General features: G+C 54.3%; 9 protein-coding genes across 9 annotated transcripts; 6 read left to right on the top strand and 3 right to left on the bottom strand.

The window, feature by feature from the left end:
- Positions 1-2: 2 nt before the first annotated feature.
- BDY24DRAFT_380374 (isopenicillin N synthase family dioxygenase) lies at positions 3-1,795 on the bottom strand. Its single transcript, XM_076639162.1, has 6 exons — positions 1,477-1,795; positions 1,297-1,390; positions 1,112-1,226; positions 696-1,014; positions 451-564; positions 3-383 (listed from the first exon to the last, which is right to left on the bottom strand). Exons 1-6 carry the CDS (start codon positions 1,701-1,703, stop codon positions 95-97), a joined length of 1,158 nt encoding a protein of 385 aa, XP_076499046.1. The 5' UTR covers positions 1,704-1,795; the 3' UTR covers positions 3-94.
- A 24-nt stretch (positions 1,796-1,819) lies between these two features.
- On the top strand, positions 1,820-3,672 carry BDY24DRAFT_380378 (GTP-binding protein). The gene is made up of 8 exons (XM_076639163.1): positions 1,820-1,925; positions 2,022-2,096; positions 2,155-2,204; positions 2,296-2,322; positions 2,405-2,682; positions 2,788-2,837; positions 2,920-3,006; positions 3,088-3,672. The coding sequence occupies exons 1-8, from the start codon at positions 1,891-1,893 to the stop codon at positions 3,650-3,652; spliced, it is 1,167 nt and encodes a 388-aa protein (XP_076499047.1). The 5' UTR covers positions 1,820-1,890; the 3' UTR covers positions 3,653-3,672.
- A 514-nt stretch (positions 3,673-4,186) lies between these two features.
- Positions 4,187-6,146, top strand: BDY24DRAFT_337338 (xylulokinase; the record flags this gene model as incomplete). The annotated part of the gene is made up of 8 exons (XM_076637281.1): positions 4,187-4,287; positions 4,375-4,476; positions 4,566-5,003; positions 5,095-5,319; positions 5,430-5,481; positions 5,544-5,629; positions 5,693-5,719; positions 5,795-6,146. Coding segments are annotated over 8 exons (1,383 nt in total), but the record flags the coding sequence as incomplete, so codon positions are not given.
- A 994-nt stretch (positions 6,147-7,140) lies between these two features.
- BDY24DRAFT_406102 (glycoside hydrolase family 5 protein) lies at positions 7,141-9,975 on the top strand (the record flags this gene model as incomplete). Its single annotated transcript, XM_076642685.1, has 15 exons — positions 7,141-7,264; positions 7,374-7,444; positions 7,580-7,598; positions 7,670-7,800; positions 7,874-7,926; positions 8,077-8,195; positions 8,276-8,446; positions 8,536-8,597; positions 8,698-8,756; positions 8,827-8,843; positions 8,921-9,050; positions 9,169-9,261; positions 9,342-9,516; positions 9,619-9,756; positions 9,856-9,975. 15 exons carry the CDS (start codon positions 7,141-7,143, stop codon positions 9,973-9,975), a joined length of 1,482 nt encoding a protein of 493 aa, XP_076499049.1.
- Positions 9,976-10,392: 417 nt separating this feature from the next.
- Positions 10,393-14,865, top strand: BDY24DRAFT_380395 (Fusaric acid resistance protein-like-domain-containing protein). The gene is made up of 18 exons (XM_076639164.1): positions 10,393-10,620; positions 10,720-10,799; positions 10,896-11,045; positions 11,129-11,229; positions 11,410-12,111; positions 12,197-12,307; positions 12,376-12,604; positions 12,660-12,837; positions 12,913-12,970; positions 13,037-13,072; positions 13,152-13,267; positions 13,326-13,427; positions 13,498-13,617; positions 13,701-13,836; positions 13,911-14,045; positions 14,119-14,359; positions 14,431-14,483; positions 14,557-14,865. Exons 1-18 carry the CDS (start codon positions 10,493-10,495, stop codon positions 14,653-14,655), a joined length of 2,775 nt encoding a protein of 924 aa, XP_076499050.1. The 5' UTR covers positions 10,393-10,492; the 3' UTR covers positions 14,656-14,865.
- A 72-nt stretch (positions 14,866-14,937) lies between these two features.
- On the bottom strand, positions 14,938-18,731 carry HSL7 (protein arginine N-methyltransferase). Its single transcript, XM_076639165.1, has 14 exons — positions 18,668-18,731; positions 18,363-18,526; positions 18,101-18,249; positions 17,880-17,965; positions 17,424-17,775; positions 17,171-17,337; positions 16,789-17,093; positions 16,579-16,701; positions 16,324-16,499; positions 15,941-16,229; positions 15,803-15,847; positions 15,610-15,724; positions 15,459-15,533; positions 14,938-15,327 (listed from the first exon to the last, which is right to left on the bottom strand). Exons 1-14 carry the CDS (start codon positions 18,683-18,685, stop codon positions 15,025-15,027), a joined length of 2,367 nt encoding a protein of 788 aa, XP_076499051.1. The 5' UTR covers positions 18,686-18,731; the 3' UTR covers positions 14,938-15,024.
- Positions 18,732-18,755: 24 nt separating this feature from the next.
- On the bottom strand, positions 18,756-20,221 carry BDY24DRAFT_439133 (uncharacterized protein; the record flags this gene model as incomplete). Its single annotated transcript, XM_076644420.1, has 1 exon — positions 18,756-20,221. The coding sequence occupies one exon, from the start codon at positions 20,219-20,221 to the stop codon at positions 19,100-19,102; it is 1,122 nt and encodes a 373-aa protein (XP_076499052.1). The 3' UTR covers positions 18,756-19,099.
- A 574-nt stretch (positions 20,222-20,795) lies between these two features.
- Positions 20,796-23,234, top strand: BDY24DRAFT_412820 (class I SAM-dependent methyltransferase; the record flags this gene model as incomplete). Its single annotated transcript, XM_076643116.1, has 5 exons — positions 20,796-21,692; positions 21,773-21,978; positions 22,082-22,223; positions 22,306-22,820; positions 22,952-23,234. 5 exons carry the CDS (start codon positions 20,796-20,798, stop codon positions 23,232-23,234), a joined length of 2,043 nt encoding a protein of 680 aa, XP_076499053.1.
- A 574-nt stretch (positions 23,235-23,808) lies between these two features.
- On the top strand, positions 23,809-24,583 carry BDY24DRAFT_412821 (uncharacterized protein; the record flags this gene model as incomplete). Its single annotated transcript, XM_076643117.1, has 4 exons — positions 23,809-23,889; positions 23,965-24,201; positions 24,288-24,341; positions 24,422-24,583. 4 exons carry the CDS (start codon positions 23,809-23,811, stop codon positions 24,581-24,583), a joined length of 534 nt encoding a protein of 177 aa, XP_076499054.1.
- Positions 24,584-25,123: the final 540 nt, after the last annotated feature.

A 25,123-nucleotide genomic window follows, 5' to 3' on the forward strand; every position in this document is an offset into this window, starting at 1 on the left:
CATCGTTGTTCGAGCTACCACACTCAGACGAAAAGACCATATCTTTTGATACAACGTTCAAGGACCTACTATACAACCAAACTCCGCCTCACCCTCATTTCCCTTCGTCCCTCCTCCTCTGCTCCTCGGGGTACCACCTCTCCATCACATGCCTATGGCTCCTGCTCGTCCCTCTCCAGCTACTCACCCCGTACGTCTCCTGCTCCTCCACCGTCAGATCTCCGTTCCGGATCTCGCTCACGACCTCCTTCGAACCCGCCCGCTCTGCAGCCCAAGGGATGGAGGAAAGAGGTAGGGGGACGACGCGTTTCTCAAGGTCCGGGGAGAGAAAGAAAGGGATGGAGAAGCGTGAGAGGGAGAGAGGGTTGTGATTTGGTAGAACGCTGAGCGGAGACGAAGGGAAGGGGAGTCAGAAAGAGGGACGAGAGGAGAGGAGACGGGAGAACGAACCGATGGGTTGTTGAAGGGTATACGTTAGAGGAGAGGTGGGTGAGTTGTTGACCGATGTTGCAGACGAAGGAAAGAACGGGGAGAGGAGGAGCGTCGATCCAGGTTCCATCCCATCTGGAATGAAACGAAACAAACGAAAGATGAGCACGACGCGTCGAATCGGGAGTCAGTTTCGTGCGAGCACTCCCCCTCTACCTCGTGTCCTCCCTTCGTCTTCCTCTAGGAAAAGAGATTTTTCCACTCACCTCTGCACCTGCAATCCACCAATATCATCCTGCTGCAAGATCGTCAACCCTCCTCCATCTCGATGAGCTCCAACGCCAAACTCTCCCTCTTTCGGCTTCGCTTCCTCTCCGTCGATGCTCGACCCTTTCCCAACGCAGGGGTATCGAACGATCTTCATTCTGGCGTGAGGTTGAGGGGAGAAGACGTCCATGACTGAGGATTCGATGAGGTCGGAGGCGGATGAGGATGAGGAGGGAGGGAGGAGGGTTTCGGCGATGGCTCGAGTTAAGATGAGGGAGAGAGTAAGGAGATGAGTGTGGTAGGAGATGGTGTTTTCCTCTGATACAAAATGAAGTGATTGGGAGGTCAGAGTTGGGTCCTGGAAGCAGATGTCGAACAACGGAATAGAGAACGACGCGTGGAAGAGACGACTCACTGAAACCGGGTAGAATTTCATCGGGAAGCCACTGATTCGGTCCTTGGAGATTGAGGAACAGAGGAGATGTAGATGAGGCGTTGGGATGAGGAGGTCTCTCGGGTCCTAGGTCGATCTACGACAAGCAGGGAAGCAAGAGTGAGCTCGACGGAACGGCGATGGGCATTCGTCCAGAATGGACTGACCTGATCTCTGAGATCACTCTTTCCGAACGTCGTCTCCGTCTTGAAGGTCGAGTATCCTCGAAAATGAGGCGAGTTCGACTGGTCTATAAGCAGCCTGGCAAACGGGAGGGGAGGGAAGGCGAGTCCGCTCGTTCGAGTCATCTCACATGCTGCTCGACCTCCCCTGGGAGTCCTACTGACCTTGTTTCGAGCGGTAAGTCAAAGAACCGTTTAGCGTTCCTTCCCATCTCCAGGAAGAGCTCGGTTGGAACAGCTTCCTCGAAGTCTACGAGGTAAAAAAATCCCACGGACGAAAGGGTGTGTTGGAGAGTGGAGAGGAAAGCGGGTCTGGTGTTGGGATCGCTGAGCTGCCTGTACGAGAGGATTGGGAGTCCATCTGTTGCTGAGGAAGTTGGAGCTGGAGACATAATAGTCTTGTCAGAGAGGGTGATGGTTGGTGGAGAGGAGAGGAAGAAGAAAAAAGAAGCGCTTCAAGAGAGGAAGGTGACGCCTTTGGCGGGCATGAGCGAGCTCAACGACCTTCCCTTCCCTCCCTCGAAAGCTCAACCCACTTTCTTGAGTTTTCCTCTAACACTCACCCTCCAAAACTTCAACATGAGCTCCTCAGATTCAGATGATGACATGCCACCGTAAGTCTCAGCTCTCCTTTGGTTCTCTGACTTGCTCTTCAGCCCACCGACCCGACAGAGCTTTCTCCTCCTCCCTCTCCTCCCCTCCCCTCCCAGAGTTCTCGTAGGAGCGAAGGTCCCCCTCACGTTGCTCACAGGCTACCTCGGTGCTGGAAAGAGCACCTTGATCCAGTGAGTTCTTAGATCATATTTGGAGAAGAGGCTCGAGCTTACCTGCTCTCTCTTGAAGGTACATCTTGAACGAGGAGCATGGTCGAAGGATCGCGGTCATCATGAACGGTGAGCTTGACCTCCCCCTCTAGGCTAGCTCGCTTCCATGATCCCGTTCTGGAGCTGATCATACTCCATTTGCCATCTTTTCGTTCCCCAGAGTTCTCCGATACAGCAGATATCGAAGGTTCGCCTCTTGACTCTTCTCTTCCTCTCCTTCTTTTCGAGCTCGAGCTCACCAACTTCTCCTTCCCTCCCTCCTCTCTCAGCTCGAGCTATCTCCATTCAATCTCCTACTGGCGCTACCACTACTCCCCTCCTCACTCTTCCCAACGGCTGCCTCTGCTGCTCCTCTCGAGACGACGGTTTCGCTGCCATTCAGGAAATGGTCGCTCAACGCGGAGCGTTCGACTACATCATTCTCGAGACGACAGGTCTCGCTGATCCTGGACCCATCGCTGAGACTTTCTGGAGGAACGAAGAGTGGGACGCGGATGTCAGGCTGGACGGAGTGGTCACCATGGTCGATGGGATGTGGGGATTGAAGGTGAGTTTTGCAGGGGAGAAGGAGGAGAGGGAGCACACGTCGCGACGAGCCGGTCGAACTTCTCGATTTCAAGCTCATCTCACCTCCTTATGTTCGTTTTTGCAGCAAATGAAGGAGAACCCAGAGGTGGAAGGAGAGCCTACCGAATGGGAGAAGTAACCTACCAGATTTTCACCTCTCGTCGTCGTCGTTCCACTTTTTCTGACAACCTCCCCGTCGCTCTTTTTTTTTACCCAGACAAATCGCTTGTGCGGACGTCCTCCTCCTCAACAAGATCGACGATGCCTCTCCGGAACTGATCATCGAGACTGAATCGGCCATCAAGTCCGTACTTCCTCCTCTTGCTCGCTAAAATGTGGCCGCGTCTGACCTTCCCTCTTCCTTTCTCAACGTTCACCTTCGAAGGTCCATCAACTCACACGCTCCCCTCCACAAAACCAGCCGCTCCGTCATCGACCTTTCCAAGATCTTGGACCTCAAGGCCTACTCCCCGAACCCAAACTCCAACCCTCTCGTCCCTTCTCTCCCTCCGACAACCTCGTCTTCTTCCTCCTCACCTCCCCACGAATCTCACCCACCTCACGCTCCTCACGCCCCTCACCCACCTCAGCACTCCAGCATCTCCACCCTCCTCACACCTCTACCCTCTCTGTCCCCGGAGCAGTTTGCCCTCTTCCTGAAGAACATCCAGGTCCTGCTCTGGGCTCCGGAAACCCTTTTCCCAGACGCGTCGTCGGACGAGACGAGAGCGATTCCGGAAGTCCTGCGGTTGAAGGGAATCGTTTGGAACTCGGAGGACGGCGGGGAGGAGGATCGGATACGAGGATGGGTAATTCAGGGAGTGAGAGGTGTTTACGAAGTCGAGGAGATCAAGAGCGGCGAGAAGGAGGGAGGAGGAGAGGGGAAGGTTGTCGTTGTTGGACGAGGGCTGGAAGGGCTAGGACCGAAGCTTTGGGGCGAGAATATTTGATCATGTAAACGTGCTATAGATTGCTTCGCAGCTACATTTTTCGACTGAAAAGTCGAGCAAGCGAAAAAAGTCTCCTCGCAGGAAGATCGCGGCTCCGGTCGGCGGTTTCTCCAAGCTCGCCCTCGTTCTCCTTCCTTCCTCCAAACGACCATCTTCTCCTTCCCCCCCCTTCTACAAAATACGACGAACGGCCGACAGCAGTTTCTTGGTCGCTTCCCCTTTCTTCTCTCCCAACCACAACCACGATCATCAAGCTCAAGCTGAACCAGCAAAATGACCTCGAACGCTCCTCCCCTCGTTTCACCTCGTTCTTCCTCGCTCTTTCCTGGAAGACATCCCCTCAACACTCCCCTCGCTCGCCTCGCCGGAGCGCCTCCCCTCAGAAGGGACAAGAGCTACTTCGTACATCCTGAAGAGGTTGAGGGAAGACTCTTCTTGGGATTCGGTGCGTCTCTGAAGGACGGACGAGGGCTGAAAAAACATCGAGCTGACCTTCCCTTCTTTTGACCGGTTCGTTCTTTTTGCGGCCATTCAGATTGCTCAACGCAAGCTCTCAAAGTCGTAGCTGTTAACGAGTCCCTTCAGGTGGTAGCTGAAGCGAAGGTAGACTTCAGTGCAGAGATCCCTAGATTTGGGTGAGCTCGGAAACATCTCCTCTGCGAAGAAGGACAACTCGTCGACGCTCGAGCTGACGATCTCCCCCCTCTTTCTCTTGCTTGAAGGACGAAGTCTGGAGTTCTTCTTGGACCTGGAGGCGTAGTAAACGCTCCTGTCGAGATGTACATCGAAGCTCTTGACCTTTTGATGGAAAAGTTGAAGAAGAGGTGAGCTCGTCCTCTCTTCCCTCCGACTTCGCGTTCGTTCCGAAACTAACCTCTTCCTTTCCTCTCGTCCGATTCTCACCTTCTATCAGTGACTTCCCCTTCTGGAAAGTCTCCGCCGTCAGTGGAGCAGGCCAACAACACGCTCTCGTTCTCTTCTCCCATCTCGCTCCCACCATTCTCTCTCCCTCGCACCTCTCCCCGCTCCTCCCTCTCGCCCCTCAAGTGCTCGATGCCTTCTCTTCCCCTCTCGTCAGCAACTGGCAGGACAGCTCGACCACTACCGAATGTCTGGAGCTCGAATTTGCTCTCCCAGGTGGGAGGGAGGAGATGGCTCAGAGGACGGGATCCAAAGCCCACGAGCGTTTCACAGGTCCTCAGGTTCTCAAAGTCGTCAAGCAACAGAAAGACGTGTGGGAGAATACGTCTCGAGTTGGTATCGTGAGCAGTTGGTTGGCTACGATGCTCTGTCTCGACGGGGAGGTGAAGGGAATCGACGAGTCGGACGCTTGTGGGATGGATCTCTTCGAGTACATACGACAGCTCTTCGTTTCTTGTTCTCGCTATCTCGCTTCTCTCTTTGTCCAGATACTGATCGAGACTCGCACCTTTACCTCGCAGTATCCCCTCTCGGACCTTCAACTCCACCCTCTGCTCAGCAGCTTCTCGGTCTGCTTCGCCAACCGAACTCCTCGCCAAACTCGGAAAGGTCGAGCTCGATCCCTCTCGCGTCGTTGGGCACATCGGACAGTACTTTGTCGACCGATACGGATTCGACAAGAACTGCTGCGTCGCTCCTTTCACTGGAGATAACCCGAGTACGCTTCTCAGCTTTTCTCTCAATCCGTGAGTGCCAGCCTTCTTCCCTCTCTGCCCTTCGTCTTACCGTTCTGACACCTTCCTCCCCCTCCCCGCTCCTTCTTCTTCTCTCGTTATTTCTGATCTCTTTCTACCAGCGGTGACGCTATCATCTCATTGGGGACCTCCGATACTGTTCTGCTTGCTTCGGTGAGTGAAGGAGACGGAATCTTGACGCGTCCGCACAACTGACACTCGTCACCCTTCCATAGAACCATTATCAACCCTCCCCCAACTTCCACGTCTTCTCTCACCCTGCTGGTGACTCTCCCGATGGATCTCGTCGCTATATGGCCATGTCAGTAATCTCCACGAACTTGACGCGGCGAAACTGACGACCTCTCGTTCACTTTGTCTTCAGGCTCTGCTACAAGAACGGATCCTTACCGTAAGTATCTTCGATGACACCTTCTTTTCCCTGATCTTCACTGACCCACAATCCATACCTTTCTCATCCCCTCAGTCGTGAACGCCTTCGAAACGAATTCGCCTCTGGATCATGGGACGAGTTCAACGCAGCCATCCTCGCCACTCCTCTTCCTACCTCCTCCTCCCTCACCACCTTCAACTTCGACAAGCCCGAAATTATTCCTCCAGCGGTTCATGGGACTCACATCTTCCGGGCAGGGAAGAGGCTGGAGGGAGGGGCGGAGGAGCTGTCGGACGCGGAGAAGATGGAGTGCATCCGAAGAGGAGTAGAGTCTCAGTTCTTGAGCTTCAAGGCGAGGGTGAAAGGAGTACTGGGAGGAGAGGGTGGAGCTTTGGGTGGTAGGCTGAAGAGGGTCTTCGTCGCAGGAGGAGGATCGGTCAAGTGAGTCGAGTTTGGTTCGTTCGGACGCGCGCGTCTTAGTCTTGACTGATCAGGAGTTCTCTTCATCTTTCCAGCCCCGTCATCACGAGTCTTCTATCCGACATTCTAGGTGAGTCGTGTACCTTTCGAAGCGCTGCATTCGAAACCGAAACTGACAACGCGTCGCGCTTCTTCTCTCAGGCTGCCCTGTTTTCGTCGCCTCGGGGTCAGCTCAAGGCTGCGCTATCGGAGCTTCTTATCGAGCAGCGGTTCGTCTGAATAACTGTTTCTCTTTAGTTCGTGAACGAGCGCTGACTCGTCTCGTTTTCTTCCTGCAGTGGTCCTTCAAAAAGCAAACTTCGCCGGAGATCGACTTCGACGACCTCGTAAATCAAGCCAAAACCGGAAGTCTTCATGGTTCGACGACAGACCAAGGAATGAAGCTCGTCGCTGAGCCTGATCATGCCAAGTTTGAGGCGTATGGCAAGGTTCTTGGAGACTGGGAGAGGATGGAGGAGGAGGTGATCCGAGTTTGCGGTTCTCAGCAGTGATGCAGCTTCATCCATGGCGTCTTCTTCTTCGTCCGAGATACTGTTAGCGAGAGCTATGGTTCTGAGTGCTGAAGTGTAGCAGCACAAGGAGGGCAGAAGGCAGAGAGCGACAGAACCCGACGCAAATAACGACGACGCGATCCAGCTCGATTCTCATCTCGTGGTGCACCGACATCTGAGCCGCGCGGGTTCTTTAGACGGGTGTAGACAAACAATAGGATCCGCAACTCGGACCGTTGGACCTGAGGTCCCCTTCTCTGTGGCAGAGGGACTCTTTCCGAGGCTTCTCCGCAGAGGGAAGCTCGTTTTCAGCTCGAGATCTCCCATCCCTCCAACCAACAGCATCTCTCCTCCAACCATGTAAGTTGAGACGCTCTATCAAGAGAATAAGACGAAGGCTCATTTCTCTGCTTTTTCTCCAAAGGTCTACCTATCAAATCAAAGTCCCTCCTCCCTCTCCTCCCTACGATGGCGGCGTCCTCAGTACGTCCCTTGCTCATCTTCTTGCTGGCCTTGCTGGCCCTCTCTCATCTCTTCGTTGAAATATGCTCGCTTAACGTTATGTCATTCCTTCTCTCGCTTCTTCACAGAGGTCAAAGGTACGCTCGATCTTTTGAGCTTCGAGATCTCGGCGATGAGCTGAGGTCGGTCGCTAACCATCTCCTTCCTTCCCTCTTTCTTCTTGCCCAACTCTTTCACAGGAAACCAAATCGTCAACGAACGAGGAGAAGAAGTCATTCTCAAAGGAGCTGGGTTGGGAGGATGGCTTAACGTGAGTCTTTCGTCCCTCGAGCTCGTCTCGATTTCGACTCGGTGCTTCAGCTCATCTCTTTTCCTTCCTTCACCTCTCTCGACCCTCGGTCTTGGAATCAAAGCTGACTCTGGCTTCATTTCTTTCTCTCAAAAGATGGAGAACTTCATCACCGGTGAGTGAAGATGACTTGCTGAGCTTGAAACGAAGGAAAGACCATCTCATTCTTCTTTTCTTCTTTCTTAGGTTACCCGGGTCACGAAGACGGCATGAGGAGGTCTTTGAAGGGCGTGATGGGTCAAGAAAAATACGATCGTTACTTCAACGGCTTTTTAGAGCATTTCTTCACTGAGAAGGACGCCGAGTTCTTCGCGTCGGTTCGTTCCGTCCTTTCCTCTTCCCTCCCCAAGGCTGAGCCCAAGCTGACCTCGACGTTTGAACTGTTCCCAGCTTGGATTGAACTGCATCCGAGTTCCCTTCAACTACCGACACTTCGAGTCTGAGTGAGTCCCCGAGCGATTGGGCTTGACGCGTCGAAACTCGACCTGACCTCTTCCCTTCTCGTCTTCTCCTTCCAGCGACGCGCCGTGAGCACATTTTCCTCTCCAGCCTCTCGATCAAGATCGACCTGACATTACTCCCTTTCCTCGCAGTGGTGTATGGCTCGAGGCTGGATTTCAATGGCTCGAGAGAGTCGTCAACCTCTGTTCGGCTCGAGGAATTTTCGTGATCCCTGATCTTCACGCTGCCCCAGGAGGCCAGAACATCGACTGTTCGTCCCCCAGGGGTTTTCTCTCTCTCTTCTCTCTAGACGCGTCAAAACTGACGCCACTCTTTGTCTCTCTCTTACAGGGCACGCCGACACCGGAGTTCATCGAGCCTTGTTCTTCGAGTACCGAGACTTCCAAACTCGTGCGATCAACCTCTGGAAAGAAATCGCCCGAAGATACAAGGGAAATACGTGGATTGCTGGGTGGAACATCCTCAACGAGCCTACCGATCCTGAGCATACTCGAATCGTCGGTGAGTCCTTTACGACGGATCCGTTTCCTCCCCTCTCGTCACTTACTTCTCTTTCGTCCCTTCCTTCCCTCTCTTCTCTTCACACACAGCTTGGTACGACCGAGCCGAGAAGGAAATCAGAGCCATAGATCCTGAGCACATCTTGTTCATCGTGAGTTTTCGTCGCAACTTCCAACAGGCGCGTCGCTCGAGCATCCCTCTCGCTCACGAGCTAACCGAGCTCTCTCCTCCCATACTTCGTTGCTACCTAGGATGGTAATACTTGGGCGGCAGACTTCAGTTACTTTAAAGAACCTTTGCCAAACTCTGCGTTCGTCGCGTCTTTCTCTTCTTCTTCACGTCGGCAATCGCTGACCTCGGACCTCTCTTTCTCCTCGCAGCTACGCCTACCACGATTGTTCGCATGACTTCTTTGCCTCTTCCTTTGCCTTATGGTTCTCTCTGACTCTTGCTCGCCGCTTCCTCGCTTTTCAGACACCAACTTTGGCTTCCCAGCAGGAGGAGGATATCAAGCTACCGAGGATCAGAAGGCCAAGCTCAAGAGAAGTTTCGAACGTAAGGTTGAGTTCATGAAGTCTCACAACGGACCCATGTGGAACGGAGAGTGAGTCATTTTTCTTGGGGAGGGAACGAGGGAGGAGGGGAGCAGGACGAGAGAGAAGAGACGCGTCGTCGATTCGGGTCGATGCTCCGATAACTGATGTGTATCTGTCTCTCATCAGGTTCGGACCCGTCTACGAGAGTGCTTTAGATGGACCTGGTTGGGAGAAGAAGAACGAGGAGAGGTACACCGTTCTCAGGGATCAGCTCGACATGTGAGCCTTTCCTTGCTTCGAAGTCGAGACGCGTTTCTTTCTCGAAGCTGACCTTCGAGCCCTCCCTTTCGTCTCTCCAGCTACACCGAAGCGAGATCAAGCTGGACGATCTGGCTCTACAAGGACATCGGCTTCCAAGGCATGGTCTACGCCGATCCTGAAGGTCCTTACATCAAGCTCCTCGCTCCTTTCCTCGCGAAGAAGAAGAGGCTCGCAGCTGATGAGTGGGGAACGGATCTCAGTACTGTTCAGCACGTGAGTTCCACAAGTCCTCTTCCCCTCCTTCTCCAAATCTCTGTTCTTGAGTCCCTCTCGAGATTGATCGACTGAATCGTTTCCCTTTCTCCTTCGTCACAGATCTTCCAACCTCTCGAGGACTGGCTCGAGAAGGAGGTCCCTTCCATCAAGCAACGATACCCTCCCATGTGGAATACTTCGACGCACGTCGGACGCTTGGTGCGAAACATCCTTCTCAGCGAGGAGCTGTACCCCCAGGTGAGTTTTTGAATACACGAGCTCGACGCGTCGCCGTCCCATTTCTTCGCCCGACCGAGGCTGATCCCTTCCTCATCCTCCGCTACCCCCCTTCGGCAGTTCGCCGAGTACTTCAAGGACCTCAGCTTCGACCAGATTGATGCTCTCGCAGCCTCGTTCGCGTTGGAGAACTGCAAACAGAGGGAGGGCCTCAACGAGATCCTCCGCTCTCGAGCTTGATCACAGTCGCCAGTAGTTTCTCGATAATCATGAACTTTCACGACTGATACCCTCTGAGAGTAACTCGACTGGTTGTAAAGAGCCTCCTTTGAGAAGAAACGAGGGATCGGCGAGGGAACGAATAATGATCTCGATTTGCGACCAAGGCGCCAGAACACCTCGAAGCTCAAAAGGAAGTATTCTTGCTCGCAGTGCTCCTCCGGTACAACACCATACTTACGAAACAAGACCTTCCAAGTCCTCTTCGACACCTTTTCCACTGTAATTGTTTACCGATCCTAGAGAAGAGAATCGGCTCCAGAGCCGTCGACGACGCTTTTGTTTCGAGCTCCGCTTTGGGTTCAAAGCTGCAGATCATTTTCGAGCCTGTTTGGATCTTGCCGATACAAAGTCGCCAGAGGACTGCATCCCCTAGTTTAACTTAGGGAGAGGAAGAAGGTGACTCCGGCTTCATTATTTCGAGTGAGCTCACCTCCATTCAGCCCTTCCCTTCTTTCATTCAAACGTCGACCTCCGAATGAATGCAGCCTCTCGAATTCTAGCGGACTTCAAGCCAGTAGCAGCACGACTCGCCGTCCCTGGTCTGGCAGTGTTCATCTGTTCGCTATGCATCGTGATCAGACCGATAGCCCGATTGAGTGAAACGTGAGCTCTCGTCCTTCTCCTTTTCTCCTTCCTCTCCTCTTTCCTCTGAGTCGTGAGCTGCGAATCACAGCTGACGAGCTTCCTTCCACCCTCATACAGCTATGCCTTTCTCGCTCTCACAATCAACACACTCTTCTTCTTCCCTGGTTCAACTGTTGGCGCTCAAGTCGAGTTGACAGGTGAGTCGAGCTCTCCTTCCTTCCTGAACCTCGTCGTCCCTCTCTCCGTTCAGTAGACGTTCGAGCTGATTTGGTCTCGTTGCTCCATCACCTTAGTGCTTGGACTTGTTGGGTGCCTCATCGGGATCGGGTGGTCTTCTCTCTTCATCAGAATCGGGACGGTCCTCAACAACAGGAACGAAGGGGAGGAGTCGTCGAGCAGCCGCGTTCTCGGAGCTTTCGCTCTCACGATCATCGCTTGCCTCGGTGAGTAGCAGAAGGAGGGAGATGTCCACTCCACTCTCCGTAGATAAAAGCTCATCTACCTACATCGGTATCTTCAAAAACAGCGGGCTACGTTCGATCGCATTCACCTCGACTCACGACCGGGTCGAGGCTCGCTCTCTTCCATTCGATTTGGCTGTTGACCAGTGAGATGGGACGAACAGATGTAAGTAGACAATTCCGTCTCTACTAGTTTGAACTTCGACGGCGAAGCGATCCCCCTTTTCCTATCGAGCGAAGGGAAGGAAGATCCGTACCCTCCCGTCGTCCCTCGAACACCTTCTTCCCTCCATTTCTCCTTGATTGCACTCAATATCTGACCTCCTCCCGACTTCTCTCTTTGTAGCTTCCTCCAATCGTCGTTCTCGATCTCCTCTACCCTACCCTCTTCGCTGCTGGAAGCTCCCTCATCGCCCGACTCCTCTTCCCCACTACGAGCGTCGCCAAGTTCCTCGATCTCACTCAAGTGGCCTTTAGGACGTCGGAACGACTCCTTTTATCCTCGGTCGATGACTTCTTCGCCGACACATCGAACCTCTCTCCCGAGATCACCAACCTTCGTTCCCTCTTCATCGCTCAAACTCGTGCGCTTCCAGCAGCCTACGACTCGTGTCTCTACGAGGGTTCCTTCAACAAATTCGCCCCCTATCGGCTCCTCCCCTTCCTCGCTTTGATTCGGAGATTGAAGATGGACGTAGCAGCTGGATCCTCGTACTCCTCAGCTCGACCACCTCCCATCCGTCGAGGATCAGACGCGACACTCGGCATTCCCCTTGAAGGACGAGGAGCCTTCCAAGACCCGACGGTCGAGTTCGTCAAAGCTCTGGTGGATTCGTACGCTGTGATTCACAAGGTCCTCGAGGGACAGTCGGACGATGGAATGAAGGGAGCAAGGGAGAGACTGACGATGGCTGAGGAGCTCTATCGAGACGAGATGGACGCGAAGTTGGAGCTTGCTGTTCAGAGATGGGAGGAGAAGGAGAAGACGAGTAACAGACTGGACGAGGAACTGCTTCAGATTAGTTTGTTTGCATATTACCTCCGATCGGTACGCGTTTCTTCACGGCCGCAATCATCTTCTCTTCCTCCGAGCACTGATCTGACCTTCCTCCTTTGCGTTCTTTCCTTCTCAGGTCTCGCAAACCCTGAACGACGCTCTTGGATCAGCCCGGGAGCTCAGCCTGCATACCAACTCCAAGGCTCAGTTCCGTTTCCCTCAGCTCTCTCGAAAATGGCTCGGAGAGGTCAGTTCAATCACTGCGTCGCGTCTCTTTCATCGCAGCACGAGGCTGATCTCCCGCTTCCTTCCCAGAACTCCGTCACATCGACCTGGGACGAGTCAGCTCGAGAACGAGACGAACCCGACAACGAAACCATCTCCGAGCCTGAACATCTGCGTACCGAGATCGAGACCTCAGTCGCGGAGGCCTTCCTTGGAGTCGGCGTCGACACCGTCCGCGTTCGGAACGCTACCTTCGGAACACCTCGTTGGTTCGGATTCATCTTTAGGAGGATGTGGGACTCTGAGCTTGCGATCCAAGGTGAGTTGCAGTCTCCGGAAAAGAAACCGCGTCGCTGACTCCTCTTTCCTTCCAGGTCGAATCAACCTCGCCAAATTCGACTCGAACCTCAAGGAGCGCCGATTTCACTTCCAATACGCCTTCAAAGTAGGCCTGGGAGTTATCCTACTCTCTGTACCCGCTTTCATGCCTCCGGGAAACTCTGGGCGAGTGTGGTGGCTCGATTCGAGAGGAGCGTGGATCCCTATCTCTTAGTGAGCTTTCTTCTCCAATTCTTTGATCCTGCCCAGAAGCGCAGTCTGATTCGTACCCTCCTTCTTCGTTTTCAGCGTCTACGTTCTTGAAACCACTGCTGGTCAGACCTGGAGGATCGGTTTCTATCGAGCAGTGAGTTTGAACGAGACTTTCTCCCTTTTTGAGCCAGGACTGACCTCGTTGGCCTCTTTTTTCAAGCTTGGTACTGTCTCTGGATCTATCCTTGGTTGCATCGTGAGCTTGACTACGACCCACTTTCGTCCTCTCAACTCGTTCGTCTTCGGTCGAAATGACTCTCCTTCTTTCGTCTCAGATGTGGGCCATCTCTCGAGGCAATCCCTACGCCCTCGTCGTCCTCACCACCTGCTATGGAGTTCTCACCGCTTTGATAATGCTATTTACCGGATATCCTGGAGTTGGGATTGTTGCGTGAGTGCATTCACGGCGCGTCCTTCTCGAGTTGAGCTGACCTTCCCTCTCGTTCCAGTTCGATCACCATTCCTCCCATCCTCTACATCCCGTACCTTGGACTTCCTCACAGTTCCGTCATTGACATCGCTCTGAAAAGAACGAGTGATGTGTGCATCGGGTGAGTCTGACCTTTCGCAGAGCTCGAGTCCCACGTCGTTGCTGACTCGACGCGTCCTTCCCTCCTTCAGAATCGCTGCAGCTGTGCTTGCGACCGAGTTCATCTTTCCTTCCCACGCCAAGATCCTTTTCCTCTCTTCAGTAGCGTCTGCTCTCGACGATCTTACTCAGTTATACCTGGCGATGTCTCGGTTCGTTCTTCTCGCACTCTCTCTCTCGACATCGCACGTCCCTGATCACGTTCTCTCCCTCTCTCTCTCTCGGGCTGCTGCAGGGAGCTTCTTTCCGCTGGAGACTACAACTTCGACCAATCGTCTTCGGACAAGATCGAGAGGTCCATCGAGATCACGCTCGGTCGATGTTCAGCTCATCTCACGTCGCTTCGAGTCGAAATTACCCTCATTCACAAGGTAGGTTCGCGTCTCTCCTCTCTCTTCACGCTCTAAAGAAGTACTGACGTCCTCTCATTCTCGGACCCACCCAGCCGATTCGCATCTATCGTCGCGTCATCCAAAGCGTTCAACGACTCAGCGATCTGCTCATCTCCATCGCCGTTATTCGAGAGAAGATCCCAAGGGAAAAGACTGTCACTCGAGTTCTACAGCAGAGAAAGGATCTGGTGAGCCTCTTCTTTTTTTCTCCCTCCTCGCTCAACGGCTTCCCATCCTGACGCGTCTCGTACTCGTATGCAGGTTTCCTCGATCCTCGTCCACCTCTTCGCCTGCTCTCACGCCTTCCGATCTCGACTTCCGCTCCCTCAATTTTTACCCTCGCCCCGAGAGGCTGTCAGGCAATGGGAGATGAAGGCTCTCGAGGGACTCCTGGCTCCCGAGGATCGCCCAACGGGGAACGGAGACGTGGGGGAGGTCGCTCTCCTCAGGTCAAGTTCGAGGGAGAACCCTGGTCCTCTCCATCGAGATGCCGCCTTCCTCTGTGAGCCTATTCTTGTTATTCTTCTTCTTCCTTTCATCTCCAACTGACTCTTGTTATCCTTCGTTTCTCAGACGCGTTCGCAGAGGCTCAAGCACTCGAGGAAGTGATCAAAGTTGTCGAGGAGGCAAGCCCTCTTCCTTCCTGCATCTGTCCCTCTGCAGTCGAACTGACCTTCGCTTCGTTCGATTCTCTCACAGATCACGGAACTGAGCCGAGCCCTCTTCGGTAGCTCAACCTTCTTCCAAGATCAGAGAGAGGACAAGAATCGCTCTCCCGCCTCGCCTGCCGATCCTTAGTTCTCTCTCTCGTCCTTTCCTCTCTCTCGCTGTTACCTTTATTCTAGACTTCATAGATGGCTCCTACTTATCATTCCTCACGACTTCACGACATTGCTTTGCTTTTCTCTTTCAGATCTCTTCTCGGCGTTGCAACCTTATCGAACGAAACCTCCCTCTCTCTCTCTCTCTCTCTCTCCCCTCGAAGAAGTCTCGCAATCTGAGACGCTCGAAAAGATGCAATAAGAGAGAGAACTGGGAAACTGATACACTGCTAAACCGAAAAACAAAACCAAACGCACCCAAAGTCTGCGCCTGCTCCTCCAACGCTCCCATCCCTCGAACCATCAACCTCAACCCTCCCATCTCCGTCCCTATATCAGAGTCCAATCAGAGTCCGATGAACGACCCCCTTCCGTAAGGATTATGAAGACTCGTCTGGCCGATCTTCAACCTCCCTCCTCCAGCTCCCAGATCGAACCCGTTCCCACTATCTCGATCTCCCTGAGCGTAGCTAAACCCTCCTCCGCTGTTGTGAGCGTCCATCATCGGACTTGGAGCGGGAGGAGAGATGTTGCTTCCGCCTGAGCGATGGGGGTTGGGAGTTTGGGGAGCGCCGTTGAGGGAAGGGGAGTTGTTGGAGTTGGTTTGGGTGACGGGGAGGAAGGCTTCGGCGTGCCATTCGTACCAGACCTGCCGAAGACGAGAGGGGGCAGAGAAGGAGAGAGAAGGGTCAGGAAAGGAAGAGAAGGAGAGAGAAGGGTCAGGAAAGGAAGGACAGAGACGCGTCGAAGAAAGGGAAACGAGAGACGAAAAAGACTGACCTTCCGACTGCGAGAATCGGTAAGACGCCAGATGTGGACGTCGAGTTCCGAGTTGGAAGGAAGGAAGAGAGGTTCCTGGAAGCGGAAGAGAAGCAACGAAGGTCAGCGAGGCGTCTCGATCTGTTCTCGTTCGTCAACGACTCGAACCCACCTTGAAAGGGAAGAACAACGGGAACCAGCTGAGCATCTCTGGGCTGACGAGATGCATTCGATCGGGGTGGATCGAAAGTCCAACGTCTCCGTAAAGATGAGCCTCGAAGTATCCGCTGAAGAAAAAGAAAGAGGCGAAAGGTCAGGGACTCGTTCGAGAAGAGTTGAAGCGAACTGAGGAGCGAAGGACTCACGCAAGTCCATGAAGAGCTCCGGCGTGAGGAATGTGGAAAGTCAAGCTGAACGAAGAGTGAAGGAGAGAATCAAATCAGCTTCTCTTCGAGACGAAAGGGGAAGGAAGAGCAACGAGACGGAGAGAAACCGAGACTCACTGAGCCGACCTCGTGTTGTGCGAGTTCGTCAACGGCAGTCCTCTGTTATCCAGCACCAAATCCCTCCTCGGATGCTCGAAAGCCCAACACTCCTGCACCTTCGCTCCGCACCTCACGCTCTCCATGTTCGGCTCTCCCGACAAGGTGTTGACGGCCTGGAACATGACGACGTAAGGAGTTTCGGCTTGCTTGGGATCTCGAGTGGAGGAGGTGACTTCGTTGAAGAGTTTGGAGGAAGCGAGAGGAGCGAGGTGGGCGGTGTAGTTGGAGGGGATGGAGACTCCGTCAGCTGAGGGAGGGAGGGAGGAAAAGGGGATCGAGGTCAGCTTCGTCGGACGCGACGTCGACGAGAGAAGAGAGAGAGGAAGAGACGAGACACGTACGTTTCAAGAACCTCATCGCACCATCGAGACACTCGGGAGAGAGTTCGTTGTCTCCGAAGGATCCAAGAAGCTCCGAGACGATGACATCTGCTGGTTCAGGGACTTCGATCGTTCGCATGTCTCCGAAGATGATCTCGACTGAAGACCCCCATTCGAGAGCTTGACGTTCTTGAAGACTGCGACGACACGACAACGAAGAAGAAGAAAAGGTCAGTAGTCACTCGAGAAAACAGAAAGGGAAAGGGTGAGACTGACGTGACGAAAGCAGACGCGTTCTTCTCGACAGCGTAAACCCTCGCTTTCCGAGCCGTCCTCTCCAACGCTCTCAGCACACCAGCGACCAAAGGACCTCGACCAGCTCCACAGATGTAGATGACCCTATCCGAATCAAGAAACAGAACCAGCGTCAGATCGAAGGAACCTCAAAATGAGAGAGAGAGCGTCGCTCGAAAACTCGAAACTCACAAGGTCACCTCCGCCGACCGATCGTTCAAGCACTGAACCACCGCCTCCTCGTAGTTCCTGTACTTGACTGGATCCCTCTCGAACACCTCGTACGTGCTACTCTGCAAATCGTCCATCAAAGGCTGCAACGGAGCCTGCAGCCAGTCCCAATATCCTCTGGCGAAGTCGTCCATTCCAGGCCCTCCGTCCGTGTGCATCGCTCGGGCTGCCTTCTCGAGATGACGAAGGTACTGAGGGTAGGCTGCTGCTCCTCCGGTTGGGTGATGACCTTCGGTGGTTTGGGAGAGGATGATGGTGGGTCGTTGCTGATGGAAAGAAGGAATGAAGAAAGGTTCAGCGATCGAAGGAGACGAGGTCGTCGACGCGAAAGAAAGAGACGCACCTTCATGACTTCCTTGAGGAACGTCTGAGTAGCCTTGCTGAGTACGGGGTATCCCTTAGCGTTGGAGATGAAGCTCGAAGCGGGGAGGAGGATGTGTCGAGTTGGTTCGGCGGCCCATCGAGCGAGAGCACCAGGAGAGGGAGGGAGAGGAGTCGTCAAGTCGAGGGCTGAAAATGAAGGAACTCCGAGATCAGTTCCTGCTTCTCCCTCGAGCAGAGCAGTCAAAGAAAGAAAAAAAAAGGAAAGGACTCACTCAAACTCAACCTAGGGTTATACCCACAGATCGTCCTGATACAATCCCAAATCTCCCACGTCGCACTCGGATCCGGAATCCCAGGTTGGGCCGTACTCAACCTCGCACTAGCCGTCCCACTGGCCCTCGAGGGTATCGACGAGCTCGATCTGGATCCTCCTATGGGATGGACGAGCTCTGCTGGGTCGGAGATGGGGATTCGAATGGAGATCTGACCGAAAGGACCTCCGGCAGCGAGACAGGCGTTGACGGCTCGAGCGTAGTCTGCTACGAGAGCTCGGTTTCGAGGAGGAGGGAGGATGACGACGGGGACGTTGAGGTAGACGGCTTGGGCGAGCTCGTGGCGGAGGGCCTGGAGGAGAAGGGAAGGGTGGAAAGGGAAGGAGAGGGAAACGGTGAGCTCGCTGAAGAGGGAAGGGAGAGAGAGCGGTCGGAGGGAGAGACCAGAGGACTGACGAGTTCAGAATCGAACCGAATCCCTTCATCAGGAGAATCAAGCTCCAGCCAGTCCGAAGCGAGTCCAATGAGGTGCTCGGTTTCCTCTGCAAAGTCGACGAAACAAGAAAGGAGACAAGGAGAGAGGGAAGGGAAGGGGAGAAAGTGGTCAGCTCAAGCTCTCCTTCCTTCCCTTTCTTCCCCCTCCCTCTCCCTTTACACCCTCCAAAGCAAAAACTCACCAAGTCTAGTAACCGTAACCTCCCCTCTCATGAAGCCTCCTCCCATCCTCCACCGCTCCGCCTCCTCCTCCGTCTTCCTCCTCGACTCAGGATCATCAGGCGCATCCGCCGCTCGCAAACACAACCTCTCCCAACGAGTTCGCCAGTTTCTGTGCACGTCAAGCCGTAGACGTCTCGTCAGTAAACGAAAAACCCCCTTGCTAGCAAGCTGTTTGAAAACCTCGAAGAGGAGAGGGAAGGAGAGAGCGGGCGAGAGGCTCACGAGTTCGTCAAGCTCAAGCAGATCTGGTCAAAGTCCTTCGCCTGAGCGTCGTCCACGAGCGTCTGAACGGCCGTCTTGGGAGGTTCGTAGCCGTCTTGAGGAGAGCGAGGATTAGGGAGAGGAGAGATTTGGGGGATAGAGGAGAGAGGGATGTGGATCGCGAGCTTTTGAGGGAAAGGGAGGGAAGGAGGGAAGGGAGGAGGGAAGGGAAGGAGGGAGAGAGAGCGGGACGGTCAGCCTTGAAAGAGCTGTCGTCCTTTCTTTGCTGCTACAAGAAGAGAGAGGAGAGAAGAAGAGGTGCTCACGGGGACGCGGTTGTCCATCTTGAAAGGAAGGACAGGAGGGGAGGGAAGGGAGAGAGTGACGGTTCGGGGACGTTTGCTTGATTTTGAAGCTCGGAGGACTTTGCGCGTCGGCGCGTCGTGGGTTTTTATCTTGCTTAGCGACGATCAAAGGCAGATTTTCTGGCCTTCTCCAGAAGAGGAATTGCAGACGAGGGATAAAAGGGAAAGATACGCGTGTGTAGTTGCTACAAAAAAAAGGGCAGAGAAGAGCAGAACGAGACAAAGCAACGAAACAAGAGAAAGCGTGACAGTTCGTGATCCAAAGCTACAACAAAACTGAAAGGAGAAGAGCGAGCAAAGGATCGAGAAGGAGGTAGAAAAGAGTCTTGGGAAAGATAGTACGGAAACGACGATCGTCGAGAGGAAGACAAAGAGAAACCAAAGCCGACGCGCCTAACCAACCTTCCCCACGACCTCCCTCTTCACCTCCTTCCCTCCACTCTTCCCTCCCCAACCAGACCACCAATTTCCTCCTCCTCCTCCTGTTCCAGCTCCTTTCCTATCTACCGAACCCACAGCACTGGACCCAGCACTCCTCCAACCCGAACCACTGTTTCCAGCAGCGACCGGGAACCCTCTCAACCTCCCTCCTCCTCCACTGCTATTCTCCCTCTCCCACTCCGCATCCTCGAAAAACCTCCCTACAGCTCTCCCTTCCGTCGTTCTTTCGCCAGCAACGCCCTTTCCTCCCTTCTTCTCTTTCTCTCCTTCCTCGTACCCTCCCTCTCCTGCGGCCTCTTCACGATCCAGCAACCCCTCCTCCGCCAGTTCTACATACGCCTTCCTGATCAACGGGTCCTGCTCCTTCGTCACTCTCGCGAACCTCGCCAGCGCTCGATCATGGTCCCGTTGAGCTTGAACGGACGCGGGGAGGGGAGGCGGAGGGGAGGGGAGCAAGAGAAGGTAGGTTCTTGTGTGGAGCAAGTGAGGAGTGGTGTGGATGGTAGAGAAAGGGAGGTTGTTGAGCGTGCAGATGTGGTGGGGATCGAGAGAGTAGCGGAGGGAGAGTCCGAGGAGGGTGTCGCTCGGGAGGAGGAGGTGGTGGACGGAGGAGGAGGAGGAGGAGCAGGGAGAGGGTTTCGGATCGGTTGGAGCAGACGATGTAGAGTTCGTTTGAGTGAGAGGATCCTTATCGTCCTTTTCCTTCTGTTCGATCTCGATCTCGTCGTTTCCTTCATCCTCCTCGTCTTCCTCCTCGTCGTCGTCGTCGTCGTCTCCCAAAACGAACTCACACTCCCTCTCCTTCCCTCTCTCGCTCTTCCTCCCCGCCGTCTTCCACCCTCCCTCACAAGCCAAGCAGGGATCCCAACGAGCTATCCTCTTGTTGATCTGGCACGAGACGCAGATCGTTCTCTGGCAGCACGACGTCAAGATCGGACGAGGGGAGGAGGAAGACGAGGAAGAGGTGGAGGGGAGGATGGAGGAGGAGCACAGAAGGCAGAGAGGCGAAGGGACGTGGATCGGTCGAGGTGTCGAGGAGGAGGAAGAAGGAGGAGGGAGAGAGAAGGTGGACATGCTGATCGAGGATGTAGAGGGAAGGGGGAGGCGAAGATGGCCGTTTGGGGAGGAGAAGGATGAAAGGGAGCAAGGTCGGATTTCGATGAGCTCGGTCAGTCGGCCACGAACCGCTTTTCTATCGCATGGCTGTACATGGTGAAGTTCTTCATTCATCAACGAAGGTTCCACTCTCGTTCACTGAGGCTTTAAAGATGGCGGGATCGAGGGAGAGGGAAGGGGAGAGAAGGGGAGTGCGAGCTGAACGCGTCGCCGATCTCTCACTTCTTGTTTGGTTGCCCTCTCGTCGTTTTCTTGAAGATTTTTTTTGCTCTGTTGAACGAGTCAGACGCGGAAGGAAGGTTTCATCTCATACACGGTCTCAATTTTTGCTCAAAAAGACAGGGAAAAGAAGCCTGTTGAACGACCGCAGACGACCTACCCCTCTTTCTCTCCCTTTGTTTGACCTTCCCTCCTCTCCCTCTCTCTTTGTTCTTCCTTCCCTCCAACCACGACCCTCCTCCTCCTTTCTTCCCTTCCCGAGACAATCGACACGTTCCCTTTTCGGATCGAAACCTTGAAAATTTCAGTTGGAATGGAGCACCTTCCTCCCTTCGGCCAGTCCTCGACTTCGAGTCGAGCTCAACACCGACCTCCTCCTTCCTCCTCCTCCTCCTCGAAGAACAGACCCTCTACAGCTCCCACCTCCTCTTCTCCTTCCTTCCTCCCTTCAACCTCCATACACCCAGGAGCCTCTTCTTCAACAACAACCACTCCCACCTCGAGTCGAACTCCTTCGCTCCTCTCTCAACCTCCTTCCTCCCCTGCGACCTCGTTCGACTCTTCTTTCCACCCCACCAAGACCCCGATGGGCGTCGCCTCTCGCGAAGACATCCTCCCTTGGGAATCCGTCTCTACGATCAAACAATCTGGACCGAAACCTACGATCCTCTCCTCCTCCATCATCATCGATTCCATCCATCATCCTCCCAAAGCAAGCAGCTCTGCCGCCGCCTCCTCGCTCCTCCTTCATCCAACCTCCCCTCCTTCATCGTCCTCGAATCGCAACCACCACCCACCTCCCACGTCCTCCTCCCTCCAACGCTCCTTCTCTCAACGACCCCCCAGTCTAGCCTACAACCTCGTCACTCGTCCCTCCGAACAGCACCCTACAACGCATCCTTACTCGAACCCAACTTCCTTTGGAGGAGCAGCAGCTCGAAACGTATCGACTTCAGCCTCAGCGTCAAGACCTCCTCATCCTTCGATCCTTTCCCTGGCGGAAGGAGCAGCGACGAAGGGAAAGGAGAAACCTGGGCCGGTGAGGCATTACCTCGTAGGAACGACGACGAGCCATAGCGATTGGAAGGTGTTGGATCAGGAGAGTCTCTTGGGGGAGACGATGAGGTTCTGTCTTGGAGGAGACGAAGGCGAGAGGAATACGTTTGTAGAGCTGCAAGAGGGAGAGGGGGAGCCTGCTAGGGTTTTAGATGTGAGTAGAAGCGCTAGGAACGAAGAAGGCAGGAGTTCGAGGGCTGACTTTTCTTCTTTCGTCTCGCTGGTTTTGTCTAGATCGGTTGCGGTCTTGGACTTTGGTGTTTAGAGCAAGCTCAAGCTTGGAAGTCTTCTCGGTTCGTAGGACTGGATCTGGATCCTGTTCAGGTGGATCTGGAGGCGCTGGTGGAGATTCAGAGGGACACCGGAGGGGTGAGGAAAGATGGAGAGGGAGTGGATTGGGAGGAGGTTGCGAAGAGAGTTGAGTGGGTGCAGGCTGATTTGTGAGTCGAGACGGTTTCTTCACGTGTTTTCGAGGTGTCTGGGGAAGAGCTGCTTCGTTGGAACTGACTCGCTGTGCCGTTGATCGCGTTTCGTTTCGTTCAGCTTGAAGACGCTCCCCTTCGACTCTGGCTCCTTCGACTTTGTTCACCTTCGGTGGGTCAATCTTGGGATCCCTGAGGCTGGGTGGCAGGATCTACTAGAAGAGGTAGCGAGGATTTTGAAGAAGGGGACCGGGGTTCTTGAGGTGCGCAGCCTCGTCTCCTACCTTTCCGCGTCGACCGTCTCGTTCGACGCGTCCTGACTCTCCTCTCGCCTCGCACCTCCAGATCATCGAAACCTCCAACACCCTCCCCACACCTACTCCACTCCTCTCCCCGCCTTCCACTCCCAACCTCCCAACTATCACCACCTCCCCAGTCCAATCTCCCTCCAGCAGACCTCGGTACGACCCAACCTCCTCCTACACCTCTCACTCCTCCGCCGCTTCCTCTTCGCCCTCCACACCTCGTCACCACACTCCCACTTCCTCCATCTCTGCCGCCGCTGCAGGAGTTCCAACCAGCGGAGCCAACTCGTTCGGTGGATCTCCGACGACGACGACTTCAGCTAAGGGAGCAGGGACGCCGAATCAACAGCTGCAACGAACGAAGTACGAACGACACCTCGAGACGCACTTGATCCAGCCTACGGCTAGCATCGTGGTCAGACCGGCGTTGCTGATGACGAGTGGGTTGAGCAAGGTGAAGATGGTGGGCGATTACGCTTGGAGCAGGGATGGAGAGGAAGAAGGGAAGAAGAGAGCTCCTGGGGTGCTGGCTGAGACGACTTCCATTTGGGCCGAGTGAGTATCCATCTTTCTGTATTACTGCTCCTATCAAGTCTCGCTCTCAAGCTTGAGAGCGTCGCGTGCTGCTGCATCGAAGGAACTGACGCGTCCTCTCTCCTCCCCTCCCTTTCCTCCCTTCGCACCAGATCGATGTTCCCCTCCCACACCCACTCCCACTTTCCCTCACCCTTCGCAACCCAAACAGCCATCCTCATCACCACCGAACTCCATCAAACCTACGGTCTCGAAGGCTACGCTCCTCGAGCTCCTCCGGGCTCGGAACTCAAGAAGGGAGCGGGAGGACGACTTAGGAAACTCCTCAGTGGGCAGACCTCGCCTGCGTCGCCGCCGAGTGGTCAGGTGGTGGGTGTTGGAACGGGGGGAGGGAAGGTGGAGAGCTGGGTTTGGGTGGGGAGGAAGACTGCTTGAGGAGGGGAGGGGAGGAGGGGTTGAGCTGAGGGTGTTGGTTTGTTCGGTTTGTTTCTCGTACTTTGTTCTCTCTTTTCTTTCTTCTTACATCTCGGAACAGCTCTTTCTCACACATCTCAGCTTTCGGTCCATTTTTACGTTTAACGATCTCTCTTTTTTTCGGATCTGTTGTGCTTACGCTCCCTCTGCTCCTTGCTTTTCTATTTCAACGACTTTATACGATGATGACCATCTCTTCTCGAATGTCTTTTCGATGAATCTCCGCTTGGTTTAGCTCGCTCTTATCGCGAACAGCAGAGGAAGGAAGCATCAAGGAACCCGCCCGTCGCGTCGAAAGGTCTCAGATCTGCTTTCGATTGCTTTTGATCGCCCTCTCTTCGTTTTCACCAAGCCAAGCCCGGATCACCTAATCTAAGCTTCGGGTAAACTTTTAAGAGCAGGTTCGTTCTGAATCAGACGTGATCGGAGACGAAAAAACTGCCTGCTTAAGTCGAAGTGCCCTTTCTTCCCGTGCTCTCTTCTCACCATCAACCACATCCCCCGTCGCCTTCCAACTTCACTTCGACTTTCTAAAATGCCCATCCTCGAATCAATCGCCCTCTGGAGCGTTTGCACGCTCGTCGGAACTTGGTTCGGTCATGAAGGGAGGGAGAACGTGAGTGTTGCTATCCGCCTTCCTTTCTTCCCCTCCTTCTCTTTTGCTGACCTTGCTCTTTCCGCTTCGATACAGTACCAAACCGACACTCCCTCCAAACGGAGCAACGCTACCAACCTCATCAGACACTGTCGAGAAACGCTCGGTAAATCCGCTCCTCCTTCTCACTCGTTCCTTCCTCCCCTCGGAGCTTTGGCAACCAAGCAAAGGGCTTGTGCTCCCCGGGACTTCGTCTCGATGCTTAAACATGAGGAACGAGCTAGGATGCTAGTGGAAGGGGACGAGAGGCTGGGTGTGAAGAACGTGGAAAGGGTGAGTCGAGTCCGCTTCAATTTCGACTGGACGTGCTTTTCTTGTCACTGACCTCTCTTCTCTCTCCCTCGATCCATGCGTTTCAGGCATCAGCATACGCTCGCCAGCTCTGGATCCAAGTGAACGAGAACGGGAACGAGGTGAGACGAGCGTTCCCGTCCCTTGCGACGCGTCTCCTTTCCGCTTCTTCGATCCCTGACTCTCTACTTCCCCCCTCCAGACCTTCTCCTACCCCGGCTCCCTCTCCCACCACGAAGCTCGGAAGTACGTCTGCACCCTCCAAACTGGACTCCTCTGGGCAGATGAGGACTTGCCTGCGTTCACTCCTCGACGACGACGCGTCGACTCGTTTGGAAGTCAGCTCTCCTCTGTTGGATCATAGTATTCGTCGTCGTCGTTGGATGAGCTGGTTACCCCGCGAAGTAGTGTAGTTGATTTGATGGGGAGGGAGGAGGTTGTAGTGCGTTTGGGAGAGGGAGAGCGAGAGTGAGGCGAGCGACGTGGAGGGGAGGTGTGCTTGAGCAGGGCCGGTAAGACGAGGACGACAGATTTTCGTGCTTTAGGTGATTCGTAGATGTAACAACATGAATTTCAAATAAGGCAACGAAAGAACGAAGGAAACTTGGAAGGAGAGGGAGAGGAAGTCCAACGGACTGGAGGAGGAGCTCGCTCGAAGTTGAATCAAGAGCTCCGTTGTTGATTTTTAACATCCAGGAGATCCTCATTCGAGCGAACCTCCTCCTCCACCATCTCCCACTCCTCCATGTCCATGTTGCTCTAGCTCCTCGAGGTGTGGTGTGGAGGGGAGCTTCTTCGCGAAGAGGCAGAGCAGGAGTGGAGTCAAAGGAGCGAGGTTCGACGTCCTTGAGCTCGCCACCTGCTCGGCTCTAGCAAGATTTTTGGAACCTCCAACGATGGACGA

The sequence above is a fragment of the Mrakia frigida genome (assembly GCF_051309035.1).
Source record: "Mrakia frigida strain ATCC 22029 unplaced genomic scaffold BDY24scaffold_6, whole genome shotgun sequence".
Classification (NCBI taxonomy): domain Eukaryota; kingdom Fungi; phylum Basidiomycota; class Tremellomycetes; order Cystofilobasidiales; family Mrakiaceae; genus Mrakia; species Mrakia frigida.